General features: G+C 40.7%; 1 protein-coding gene across 6 annotated transcripts in view; it reads left to right on the plus strand.

Annotated features, from left to right (window-relative positions):
• The window catches only part of RAPGEF4 (Rap guanine nucleotide exchange factor 4), a 278,720-nt gene that overhangs the window by 156,029 nt on the left and 109,641 nt on the right, over positions 1-13,050 (plus strand). For 2 of the 6 annotated variants that reach the window (XM_081051093.1, XM_081051094.1), the window contains exons 5-6: positions 535-607; positions 4,891-4,910. In XM_081051093.1, the coding sequence (XP_080907219.1) occupies positions 535-607; positions 4,891-4,910 (93 nt within the window). Of the gene's footprint in view, positions 1-534; positions 608-4,890; positions 4,911-9,450; positions 9,519-9,599; positions 9,799-10,227; positions 10,381-13,050 lie in introns of those variants that run through there. The other 4 variants (XM_081051095.1, XM_081051096.1, XM_081051097.1 and 1 more) reach the window with 4 other exon arrangements.

The following is a 13,050-nucleotide window of genomic DNA, read 5'->3' on the forward strand; positions in this document are numbered from 1 at the left end:
AAGTTCTTTGCAAGTCACATATGGGCAGGTGTATGATGTCAAAGGGAGTAAGTAAATGGAAGCAAATCAGCTTCTTTCAAAATAGACATTTTCCAGCGATGTATTGCTTTGAAAGAAAGCTGATTCAGTGCCATTCACCTATTTATTTGTATCTGCATCTATAAAAACCAAGTGTCTTTTCCCTCTACAAAAACCTGAGCATTTGTTTGCGGGAGTGAGAAGCTGGGCAAGACGTGGAGGGAGGGTAAAAGCCCACACAATTCGGGTAATCAGTCACAAGTACACAAAGGAACTGGCTGAGATAGAACCCCCTCCCTGGGCCGAGGAAACATTCAGTCTTATTCAGGAAGACCTCTTTAGAGCACAGCATCTTTATTTTAGACCACAGATCCCAGACAGCACGTTTCATGGCTCTATAAATACAAGAGTCAGATGCTTCCTGACACCCAACGTTTCGGCTTTTGAACGTGTAAATAAATGAATGCTCCAAGTGAGTCAATATCTGTGCATTGAGTTTACAATCTTGTCTTTCAGAAATATCGACAGTACATGGCAGGACTTCTGGCTCCTCCTTATGGTGTTATGGAAACGGGAACTAACAATGACAGTAAGTGAAAAATGTGAACATTTTGTATCTAAAAATTTGTCGTGTGGTGTGTGTTTTCATGTGACAAAAAAAATATGTCCTACACCAGCTTGACAGGATAAGTTTCCAGACTCCTTTGTGGATAAACAGACCTGCCAGCCCACATGGGTTATTTTAAAAAAATTGTTAACACACTATTATTTTGTGGTTTTAACTGATGGAGGGAGGTATGCTTTGGTGCCAGCTGGAACTTCAGCATACTTAGGATGCTCTCTGGGAATCTCTTCATGTTATAGTGAAATCCAGTGTTGTTTCTGTGCTCTTTAAAAAAATGGAATTCATGAACTGTGTTTGTCCCAGTCAAGTCGAGACACCTGAGAGCTCCACCTCTTGTTTATTTTGATGTTATTGATCAAAGAGAAAAGCAGCACGTGTCATTATTCTTCTTAAATCACGGCCTCTCCAAACTCCAGGCCTTTTATAAGAGACCAGTCTCCTTCTGATCATAAAAGAAAGGGAGTTTTTCTCTGTGATACTCTTTTCTAGTGAGTGCCCACTAGGCTCAAAGAAATCCTGTGTCCTGAGTCTATCTGTGTGAGTATGTTGGAAGCACCTACTTAGCACTGGTTACTATCCATGGGCGATGCGCGGTGCAAATCTGAAACCCCTTATGGCTCTTGCACATTTATATGTGACAAGGTACCAAGTACTGGGGTTTTTGAAGCGGTAGTACTTCAGCTAGACGCAGTGACGCAGCAGGCAGCACTTTCACTCCAAACATCTTCAGAGCCAGACAGACCCTTCAAATCCTCCTCCTGCCTCCTTTCTAGCTCCTCTTTCTAGCTTCCTATCCACTCTTACTCCCAGACTTGTCACTCTCTGTAGGTGATTGTTTTCCTCACTTGACCACGATCTTTAAATGAGCTTCCTCACTTTCCTTCCCCTCGGGTGCACTATTTCTGTGTAGGCCCTGCCCTCTCTCCCTCTGTTTCTCTTCTGTCCTGAGAAAAGAGGGCAGATATTTCTTTCCTTTCCTTCCTTCCCCTGTTTTTGATTTTCTCTCCTAGCTGACCTAGGGCTCACTGGCTCATGAGAAGTACCTGAGGTGAAATCCCAGCTGTGCTGTCTCCTAGCTGTGTGACCCTAGGCAAGGCACTTAGTCTCTCTGTGCCTTGGTTTCCTCACAGAATTATTGTGAAGATTAAATGAAGCAAAACACGCCAAGTGTTTAGAAGGGTTCCAAGCATATAATGAACACCCAGATGACGTTAGTTATGATTTCCTCTTTAACCCCTCAAAGGCTGGCTTCTGCTCCATACTTCTTGACTGAAACCACCCTGCAGCTTCCAGTGACCAACCAGTAACCAGTCTCAGTTGTTACTGTTTCCCATTCTCTCTGAATTGAATAAGACTATGCATGCCCAGGCTCCATTCTCCCCTGATTCCCGGGCTCCACTGCATTCTCCTTGTTTTCTGGGGTCTCGCTGGCCATCGTCTCTTTCACAGGTACTTCTTCCTCTCATTCAAAAATCTAGGTATTACCCAAACTGCCTTGGCTGTTTTTCTCTATATTTTCCTCTTGACCATTGCATCATATCTTGCTATTAATATAAATACTTCTTGATCCAATACCTCTGATTCCTCCAAAGAGTAGCCTAGCTTTGCAAATGACTGCGGGTTCTCTTTCATTCCGGGTGTCCTGCTGGCTTCTTAAACTCAAAATATCAGTAGCAGGGGTGGCCATTTTGCTCAGTTGGTTAGAGCTTGGTGCTAATAACACCAAGGTTGCAGGTTTGATCCCTGCATGGTCCACTGTGAGCTGCGCCCTCCTTAAAAAAAAAAAAAGAAAGAAAGAAAAAAATCAGTATCAGAATACACCCCAATCCCCACAAAACTGATCCTCTGTCCTGAAAGCTCATTTCCATTCTTAACTCTCATCTGTTCTGCTCCCATCTACCGGGCTCTACCTGACCATTTCGGAGTCATCCTTTCTCTCATCTCTACCCACCGGGGTTAATCACTTGTCCATTCCTTGCTTCTTCCTCGGTCATGGTCTTATTCTTTCATTTCTGTTCCCTCCACAGCCACCTGCCGAGGGCCTTGTCACTCTTGACCTGAGGGCAAAAATGACTCCGCTGGCTCTGAACCTTCAGTGTCTCACCCTTGGTCTACCCTACAGCTAACCTACACGGAACTTTTCTTTTTTAATTAAAGTTTATTGGGGTGACAATTATTAGTAAAGTTACATAGATTTCAGGTGTGCAGTTCTGTATTACAGCATCTATAAATCCCATTGTGAGAACTTTTTTTTTAATTTACTTTTTATTGTGAAAATTTTCGAACATGCAAAATGATACCGTTAACACCCATGTTTTCATCACTTTGATGAAATTAATCTTAATGTCTAAATAGGATTTGTTTATTAACTTAGTGTGTATTGTAAAATTAATAATTGCCATAGTTCTTTCTTTTGATCATATATACATACACTTCCCCCAAAAATACTTCAGCGGGTATTTTTGAAAATAAAATCTTTCCCATGCAAAACCACTGCGTCATTAGCATATCTAGTAACTGGCATGGTTTTCCTTACTAACAGCTCCCACCTCGTTCATATTCCGATTTCCCCTACTGAATATGTTTATAGTTCATTGCTCAAACTGGAATTCAATCCGGGACCATGCCACTGCATCTGGTTTTTATGTCCTAAATGTCTGTTAATTATGAACGGTCTCTTCCCTCCTATTTCCTGATCATATCACTCTGTTACTCAAAACCTTTTAATATTTGTACATGGCCTGCCATGGAAGGCACAATTCCAAGGCTGCTAATGCCTTACCCAACTTTCAAGTTCCTGCCTGGCCCCAAATCACCTTTTCAGTACTGTTTCTCTAGAGAGATCTTCATTTCCAGCCACTGAGTTATGGTGATTGGTGCAACTGTGTATTTATCTTAAACCTAGAAAATAAGCTTTTGTTATGCCCCTGTATCTCCTCATTCAACCAACTCTAGTCCTTTCAAATGGTGGTTGATTGGATGGATGGATAGATGAGTGTAGGGAGGGAGGGAGGGACGGAAGGAGGGAGGGACAGATGGGTGCAAAATGAGTTTCTGCGTGCTAACATTAGGCCACCTTTAGTCTTTCTGACAGATCTGGGAAGTGATGGCAAACATGCCCATTAGTACTCTCTGTTTGAGAGGACAACCCTTCCTATCCCCCTGTTTCTTGCCTGAGATTTTATACCCTGTTGCTGTCTAAGTTTGGAGCCAAAGTTTGATCAGGGAATGTTTCCAAATAGTCTCTTCCATTCTTATCCCTCCCGTGCACTGCACTGCTGCCTATTAGGATGTGCACTCAGTTCTTTTAATGCCAATATTGTGAATCATTGTAGCCCCTTATTAAATGCAGAATGTCCTGTTTACTCAGAATTTGGATATACTATATTTTTACAAACCACCTCACACTGCCTCAGTGGTTCAAAGCTGGGTGCAAGCCACAGATAAAAACCACTCGTGCTTTCACGTCTCCTCAGTATAAGGCTACTTATGCCCACTGCACAGGGAGGAGTAAGCTCTGCTGGGGCTCTGGGGCGTCCTGGATGGCCATCCTTACCCTGTGTGTCAGTCAGAGTAGCAGCCCCAAAGGAAGTGCAAAGGACCAGGACCTGCCCGTAGTAGGTGCTCGTGAAATGTGTAAATGAATGCACAAATGGATGAATGTTTAACTTTTCTGCTGAAAAAAACTAAGACATCCCTGGAAACAGCCACTGCCCTGCGTAGACCTGACTTGAAGGCAGCCAACGAAAGCTGTATTCTAGTGGATTTATGTGCAACGTGCCCCTCGGTTCCAGTCCCTGTAGCAGTATGAGTTGGTTTGAAATGTAAAAATATATTATGTGCAACTTTTGTTGCTGATGTGTCTGTCTCAAATTTTCAGTGCTCTGGTGGCCAACACAGAAGAATTAGCTGCTCACGTGGTATAAATGAAGCAGGGATAGATTTTTATCTCTGGGAAGTTAAAGCATATGGTAGAAAATCTAAGTTGGCATGAAGTGTTGCTGTCTGGCACACAGCCCTGCTCCTGATTCATTGATTTATTTATGCTACGGATTTTGATAGATGCTATTTTTCTCTAGACAGCATTGTGCAGGTTTTCTTTTTTGTTTTGTTTTGTTTTGTTTAAAACACCAAAGTTTTAGTTGGTTTGATTCAGGAAAGGATTTCAGTTCCATTTTACAGGTGGATCTTACAATTCATGGTCTCTCTCTCTCTCCCTCTCTCTCTCTCTCCTTTTCTTCTTCTAGGGATTCCTGACAAGGAAAACGTGAGTAGCTATTCTCTCTGCCTAGCTTCTAAAAACTGTCAAAAGGTAAAAAATAATTATGGTTACCTTGCCAGCAAAGAGAGTTCTTTATCCACACTCAACAGAGCAATAAATATCTTTCTAATCTTATTCTGGCATCTTTGGTGGTTCACTTTGAAACATAAAGGGCAGAAGGCTGATTGCTCTGACACGGTCCTCACATGTCCTTGACATTAAGTAGTCTGAAGAATGGTTATGCTAGGGGGAAGCAGCACAGTTGCTAAGCGTTTTCTTTTTCCCCATGATGTATCCATGGCAGTACAAGAAGCCATTAGTTCAGCAACCTATAGAAAATTTGTGGTTTTTCCTTAGCAGGAATACAAAATACGCAATTCAGGGTCAAATGATGAATTTGTCTAATTGTGTCCCAGTGCATTAAAGTCAATCTTTCTCTTTGGAAGCCAAAAATAATGAATTACTATAGTTGTTTAGGAAAAACAGGTGAGAGAGTGGAAAGTTTAGGGTCAACCTTTCCTAAGAAATAGTATCAAGCATGTATTCTAAGGATGGGAGTGGTTTGTGACATTATCTTTGATGTTATAAACATGATGTAAATAATAATGATACCAGTTATATTAACTGGAATCTAAATTTAGACAACAACATGGAAGGGTTACTGATGGAAGCACATAGTGATGAATCTGAAGCGGTGCTCAGTGGCTCTCAGATGTATCACCTTGCCTTGTGTTCGTTCATTACTGTACCCAAGTGGCAATGTCACAGACTTGTCACCCTTTTCTTTCTCTGCTTTTGGTTCTGTGTCTGTGGACGGAGATATCGTCTTAATTAAATTCAGATTATTTTTCTGTTCCTTCTCAGAGATCTGACTCTAGCTTTCTTTAGGTCTTCCTCGTTTCATAATCTTGGTTTTAAAGGGCTGGTTGGGCATTCGCACCCACTGCTGTACTGCTACAAATTTGGGTCCAAGACAGCAACGTCACTTCAAATGTCACACCCAAATTTTACTTGGCTTGGTTCATCAAAGGATTTTAGTTCCTCCTTGCGGGGCCTTGCGCAAGCTACCTGACTTCTCTAAGCCCCCTTCCCTCATCTTCAAAATATGGCCGCTAGTCCTGACAACCCTAAAAGGCTGTTATGAATATTGAATGAGATAATCTGTGGAAAGCATAGAGAGATACTACCATAGAGCTCAGTAAATGTTAGGACCATTATTGTAATTATTATTTTCTCAAGCCTGTATCATTTTCCAGCTCTCTTTGCTCTGAAAAGTGTTCTACCTTTTAGTAGGTTGGTGCAAAAGAAATTGAGGTTTAAAAGGTTAAAAAAAGAAAGAAAAATTGCAAAAACCGCAATTACTTCTGCACCAACCTAACATACAGTAACTGTTCTTTTGCCTTTGTGATTCTCCTTACAATACCTTTCTTCAGCGAACCTTTCCCTTGGTCTTTTGCTATTAAAAAATATTTTTGTCGTTGAGTAAAGCTCTAGCTAATGAGGTTCATGGAGAGTCTAAAGCCATGGCCTTTAGACTCTGAAGTGAACAAACCGATCCTGCCACCGTTTGGACACGATGTCCCAAAGCACGCGACAACAGAAAATACACAGGTCATTAGCCAAATCAAGAGGATGAAAGAGCTCCTTGTGAAGGGCCTCTCAGTGATGTGGAGAGCGCACACAGAATGGCCCAACCCTGGGGGGTCTAAAATGTTCTAAGCTTCAAAAGGAAGCTCTGACTCTCTGAGGCCCCCAGTGACCTTTAGATTGTACCTCCCTGCCGTGGGACACCAGCCACATCGTTCTAAGCAGAGAGTCTACCAGCTGTCATCATGTAGCTCACTTTGTGCCAAAATAGGAATTGGAAGTTTGCAGAAAGTTGGATACAAGGAAACCTTAACACCACGTGGCCCTGAAGGATTTGGGGGGCTGGCCAGGCTGTCTCCCCAGCATTAGTTGTTGTGTATGCTTATTTGCATTTGTTGGAGCCATTCAATGTCAAATGCTCTAGCAAAGAGAAAAGCACACTTTTTCTCTATCAAGAGATAGAGTGGATGTAATGTCACACTGTGCTATTAGGAACCCTCTCCAGTGCCATCAGTCTGAGGAAAGCAAATGAGATGAAAGACATTCACGAACAGAGTTGAAGCTCCAGAAAGATAAAAAGAAGCCTAAGAGCCTTAAAGTGGTGTTAATTGAAGTTTTTCCTTTATAATAGAACAGTTGCGTTATGGTGATTTCTTTTATTCTTTACCTTCTTTAACTACATGCTGGACGATATTATATTCTCTTTATGTTTCTAAATAGCAATAATATGCCTGTGACTGAAATAAAAGCACTTAGACTATTGTTTCAGTGTCCAAACAGAGTCTTTGTGGAAAGAATATATTCTCCTTTCCAGCTCCTACTCTTGATTTTGTTAATCACCATGTTTAACTTTTAATCAAGTATGCAGCTGTCAGTAAGTGGTGTTTTTATCTGCCTTGCCAGCTACATTTTATTTCCAGACCCAGGCTTACCTTACATAAAACAAACTTTCTTTTCATAAATTGCACTTGTGTAGAAACAAATGGGCTGTCCATTAACTTGCTGGATTATTTTGCCTACTACTTACTGTAACTGGTAGAGACATTGTGTAACGTTAGGTACCACAGGACATTGGAACCTATAAAATAACTGATGAAAATATTAGAAAAATGACCATTTAGCCAATAAAGCAAGTAGACTGTTTTGGTAGGGTTGCAATTGTTTGGGGCTATTGATTTTATGTAGAAGTTCTCCTCTTTGATCTGTGTTAAGTTGTATTTTTTCTGTCTTCTATGTCTGACTGACCATGTTTTTAACATCGAAGCTAAAGATCATAAGTAAAAGAAAGCTTTATAGTTGAACAGTACAGTTGCCATTTGAAAGAATGAGCTTGTCTATAATATTTTTGCTACTTATGTAGATTTTGTTGCTTATTCTGCTCCATCCTTTTGAGAGGCAACTGCTATGGAGTTTTATAGTTTTAGGAGTTTGTACTTTTCTTCCTCAGTGTGGAGGAAGCCAGAAAATAGATTCAAGAAGAAACTACAAAATAATCCCATTGCCTGATTCACAAACACCTTGTTTCCAACAGGATCATTAGAGGTCTTCATTTTTCAGGCCATTGTGATTAGCAAGCTTGATAGTGTGCTTAGCAAGCTTCTTGCTAAATATGAAAGAGTTCTTTCCAGGATAAAACACAATCGACACAGAGGTCAAAGTTTCCCGAGCACTGCAAGAACTGATGCCACCAATTAATACCGTGTTTCCCCGAAAATGAGACCTAGCTGGACCATCAGCTGTAATGCGCCTTTTGGAGCAAAAATTAATATAAGGCCTGGTCTTATTTTACTATAATATAAGACCGGGTCTATAATATAATATAACATAACAAAACATAACATAACATAACATAACATAACATAACATAACATAACATAACATAACATAACATAACATAAGATATAATAATGACTGAGTCTTATATTAATTTTTGCTCCAAAAGACGCCTTAGAGCTGATGGTCCTGCTAGGTCTTATTTTCGGGGAAACACGGTAATGAGCAAGCTTTGGGGTCTTGGAAAACTATTTGATATGTCTCATTTTAAGAAGACGACTTCAATTTTCTCAAACTTTTAAAAATCACAGGTCATTTATATGAAGACTAATTTTCAGAAATTATTATAAAGACAAGATTTTAAATGGCAAATGATAATGAAATAATTTACACAGTTTGTGAAAATTCTCATTAAAAGGAGGGCAATAGAATAATAAAAAGCAAGAAACTATTAGGGTCAAAGGTTAGGAATTATTAGAGACTATAATAACATTTATCTCTATTGTTGCTCTTTTTCAAGGTTAGAGAACACACATTAGAATATTTCCCACCAATTAAATGATGACATCTTATTTTACCATTATAGACTGGCTATTATTCTGGGCCAGGTAAAGAAAAAGGAAATTGTGTATCCTGATACAAACTTAAAATATATTGAAAAAAAAAAAAACCTTAGATAATCCCATTAAACCCTGTAAAACCTTTCAACTCCAGCTTTAGAACACCTACTGAATTCAAACTAACAGTTTTCTTCAGAACACTGAAGAAATCTTAAATCTTGCTTTAAAACATGACCAATGCTCATCCAGAGCTTATCAAGACATCTTGACCAAAGTTCACGGATTGACCTGGCAGCCATTTCCCTCTGTTCCGGGCTGAGAATGGTTTCACCAGTGATGTCACCACCCAGAAACAACATGCATGTGATTGGCTGAAGGTGCAAAGCTCTCCACAGGAGAGCAAACCAATCAAATGCTAAAGACTCAGAAAATACTGAGCCTGCTTGTTTTGATTTTGAAGGACAAATTGCTTATCGTCCAAGAGAAGATTAGATGCAAGCTGTTGCTGGCCCCATTCTGTGCGTTGTGTAGTGTGTAAATACTCATTTCTTTAGCTGGCCTATTGGAACGCGTGGCTCAGTGAGCCAAGACTTACTTTGCCCCACCTCCTGGAGAGCCCCAGTGACTTCATGGTGAAGGTGCCAAGGGCAGCTTCAGCTCTCGGGTCTCTGAAGACATGTTTGTTTTTGTGTTTGTAAGTTATGCACTTTATGGGGCAGAGTGCCCTTGCTGAATTCCTTTCTGCTTTTTATTCCATCTGTTCCTCCAATCGCTTGTAAAAGCTGACTGTACCGTCTTCCTCTCCAGCTTCCAGTTTGGCCTTCCAGTTTTAAGATGATGTGTAGTTGTCCTTCATCTAAATAGTGACTGGTAAATGCAGGTAACACTCTAAAAACCTGGTCTTCTGTTGTCAACTGGGCCACGTGTTTGTTGCCTCTGCATGTTCTCGGTCATGTTCACAGGAACTGCTCGCCGTGAGTTTGCTTGGAGAAAGGGCACATACTGGGGTATATTTGGGTGGTGACTTGTTACTCTATTTTACAGTTATGTTTATAATATTAGGAATTACATTCAGTGATTGTTTTAATGTTCTAATGTTGGTGTCTCTACACTTTAAAAATTTCTTTTATGGAATAGAACTTTCTAATGTTGCTGCCCGGATGATGGTTTTTTTAGGCGTGCCACCGAGTTATGCCATGTAACCCTGCTCTGAATAGGGCTCTGAATAGGTTCTTAATCTTTTCTGTAACTAGAATTTGACTTGGCCACATATCACAGAGAACCTGGGTCGCGTTTAATAGTTAATACTGATAACAGTAGAAGCAATGAGATTCCCCAGGCTCTCTAGCCAACAACGTCTCTCTGCTCTCACTTTAAGAAATAGCACAGGCCTGAGGTGAGGCTGGTCCGTCCGGGCTGTGCTGCTGAGAATCAGTTACACCACCAGCAGGGACAAGGAACATAACGTCGTGTTGATAGTAAGGTACTAACTGCTGAGTCCAAAGTTAGGGGAGAGTGTATTGCTGTCTTCAGAAATATTTCATCCTGTGCTACAGGTATTTATATTCATCACCTGTAACTCTGGGCTGCTAGCATTTTATCTCAACTGAGCGTGAGAATTAAATATGTAGTGTCCTTTATGTATTTGAATTTTTAATCTTCTTGTTTTGAGAAAATGAAACCAAACTGTTTGCAAAATACATCTCATGTTTCAGAGAGACAAGTGTAGCATTCTTAGATAGAATAAATTAATCTGGGGATTACATGTCATTTAAGGTTTGGATTCTTTTCTTATGACAATTCTGTGTCAGACAGGCTCCCTTGAATCTACAGATGTTAAAATATTCTGTAGTCATTTTCCTTACCGATAGGTAAAACTACATTGAAGAGAGAGAGATGATAGATATTATCTATCTCTGATGTACATACACACACACACATCTACATATATAGACACATACATATGTATGTAGGTATAAATATATATTTAGCTATTTGCATTCTTTAAATTTTCCAGAAAAAAATTATAAAATCATTTTTAGTAATTCTGGTATGGTTCAGAATTCATATTGCCAGTTTTAAATTGTTTAAGTTCTCTGCACTTCAACTTTGCTTTATTTTCTATTTTCCTTCAGTCAAAGAATGATTCAGAAATGCCCGTAAAATGTGCCGTCTATTTGCTTGAAAACCGTTCATTTAACACGTGTGTATTGATTAATCTCAAGCCCCATGGGGGACTATGACAATAAATGAAGCAGTTTACCTTCAGGGAGCTGTAATCAGTGGATAGAGGCAGACATGTGAACACATTCGTACAAGGAAGTGTCGTGGACACATGTGGGCAGAAAGCGTGGCATGAGGACATGGCCTAGGAGCTTGTCAGGCTTGAGTTAAAGCCCAGCTCTGCTACTTGCTACCCATGAGAAGGGTGGACAAGTTAGCTCCCCTCCTTAGTCCTCTGTTTCCTCATCTACGGAGCAGGCATAAGAACAGTGTCCTACCCCAGGGTGCTTCCAGGAGGATTAATGAGGTGCTGCATGCCAAGTGCTTAGCCAGTGCTGGCACGCACTCTGTACCAGGACACAGAGGGGCGAGTACACACAAAACACAGGGGGGTGGTGTGCAGTTCTCAGGGAGAAGGGAAGGGGCTCGGAGCAGGCCTCCCGGAGGAGGAAATGCCTGCATGCACTCTTGATGGAAAGTAGACATTACCCAGGTAGAAGAGAAAAGAGGACATTGCAATGAACCAAGGAACAGAGCCCCAGAACTTTATCTCTTGGGGCTAATTTCATCAGATCAAAGATCAAAAACTGTTCATTATTTTGGGCATTCTGCTTTCTAGAAACCTTGTTAAAGTCGTCAAAATCTGGCTTCCCAGCTTCAGGCATTTCCAGGTCCCAGCAAAACATCATGTTTTACCCTTAAGCTTGATCAATTTTGAACGTAGATGAGGAATTAGCTTGAATTTTGCCCTATATCATGCCTCCCCATATCATGCCTCCTTTTTTAAAATGACAGATCTAGAGTGCTGATGTCTCTGAAACCTATTGTTCACTCTGATCCCCAGATCCTTTTCTGCTACATTGCCGACAAGTCAGTGCTCCCTCATTTCTGTTGTTCTTCTTTGCCCCCCCGCCCCATTCTCTAGAATGAATCACTCTGCAAAGCTTTGTACTGAATTTTCCCCTCTTTTTCCTTTTCCATTTGCCAAGGTCATTTTAAATTTCATTCTAGTTCGCCGAGGTGCCAGCCACCCCCTCCCAATTGGGTGTCATTGTCACATTCAATAAGAATGCTTTTGATTCCATATTCAAAGCATTAATCCACATGTTAAATCTAACAGCAGTCCACAGACAAACCTAACCTTGTGGAAATTATTTGTTTGTGCTAATTTATTTGTATACATGGTAAAATTACCCCACCCAGACATGAACAAGCAACTTAAGAAAGCATGCCATGAGAATACTGGGTAAAAAAAGTGCTACATCATTAAATTCACGTCATCACGCTTGTCACTCACTTGTAATTTGGAAGAAAAGGAAGAGGATAATTTTCTATCTCAGAAGACATTAGTATAATGTCTTATAGTTCAATACTCATTCATTGTTATAGTTCAAGTCCCCCCAAAATGCATCAGTTTCTGTCCCTGACACTTAAGAGTCAGGGGCACTGAACAAACAAGTCACAACCTCCAGAAGTTTCAGTTTCCTCATTGATAAGATAGTGATTCCTGAACTACCACAATGAAAGGACTGCTGGGAGATCAAATAAGGTAAAGCTTGGGGAAAATTCTGAAACTTGGCACTGCTCTCAAAAAACATTATATTCCGCTCCGTTCTAAATAGGATCATTCCCTGGTGTGCAGCCTCAGCCCATGGATATGTTTCCAGCCTGAGGGATCACTGAGGTTTGCCGGCGGGGTCGGGTTCACATGGTGATTGGGTCTGGGAAGGTTTATAAAGGTGCTCTTGCAGCCTGTTAGGATTTGGTCCAGTTCTGAATTCTGGGAAGACTTCAGGATGCCAAATGGAAAGTCATTCATCTTAATGTCCATATGACTTGGCTTAGCAAGGAGAATGAAAAATTCCCAAGTCACACCAAGTGCTCACTCAGTGCTGTAATTTGATAACTGCATCCCAAACAAAGTGAGGAAACCACACCCAAAGTTGATTACAAGGATGGACCAGGATAGAGTCAGAGTAGGAACATGAAGATAAGCTGGAGAA

Source organism: Rhinolophus hipposideros (assembly GCF_964194185.1).
Source record: "Rhinolophus hipposideros genome assembly, chromosome: 6".
NCBI lineage: Eukaryota > Metazoa > Chordata > Mammalia > Chiroptera > Rhinolophidae > Rhinolophus > Rhinolophus hipposideros.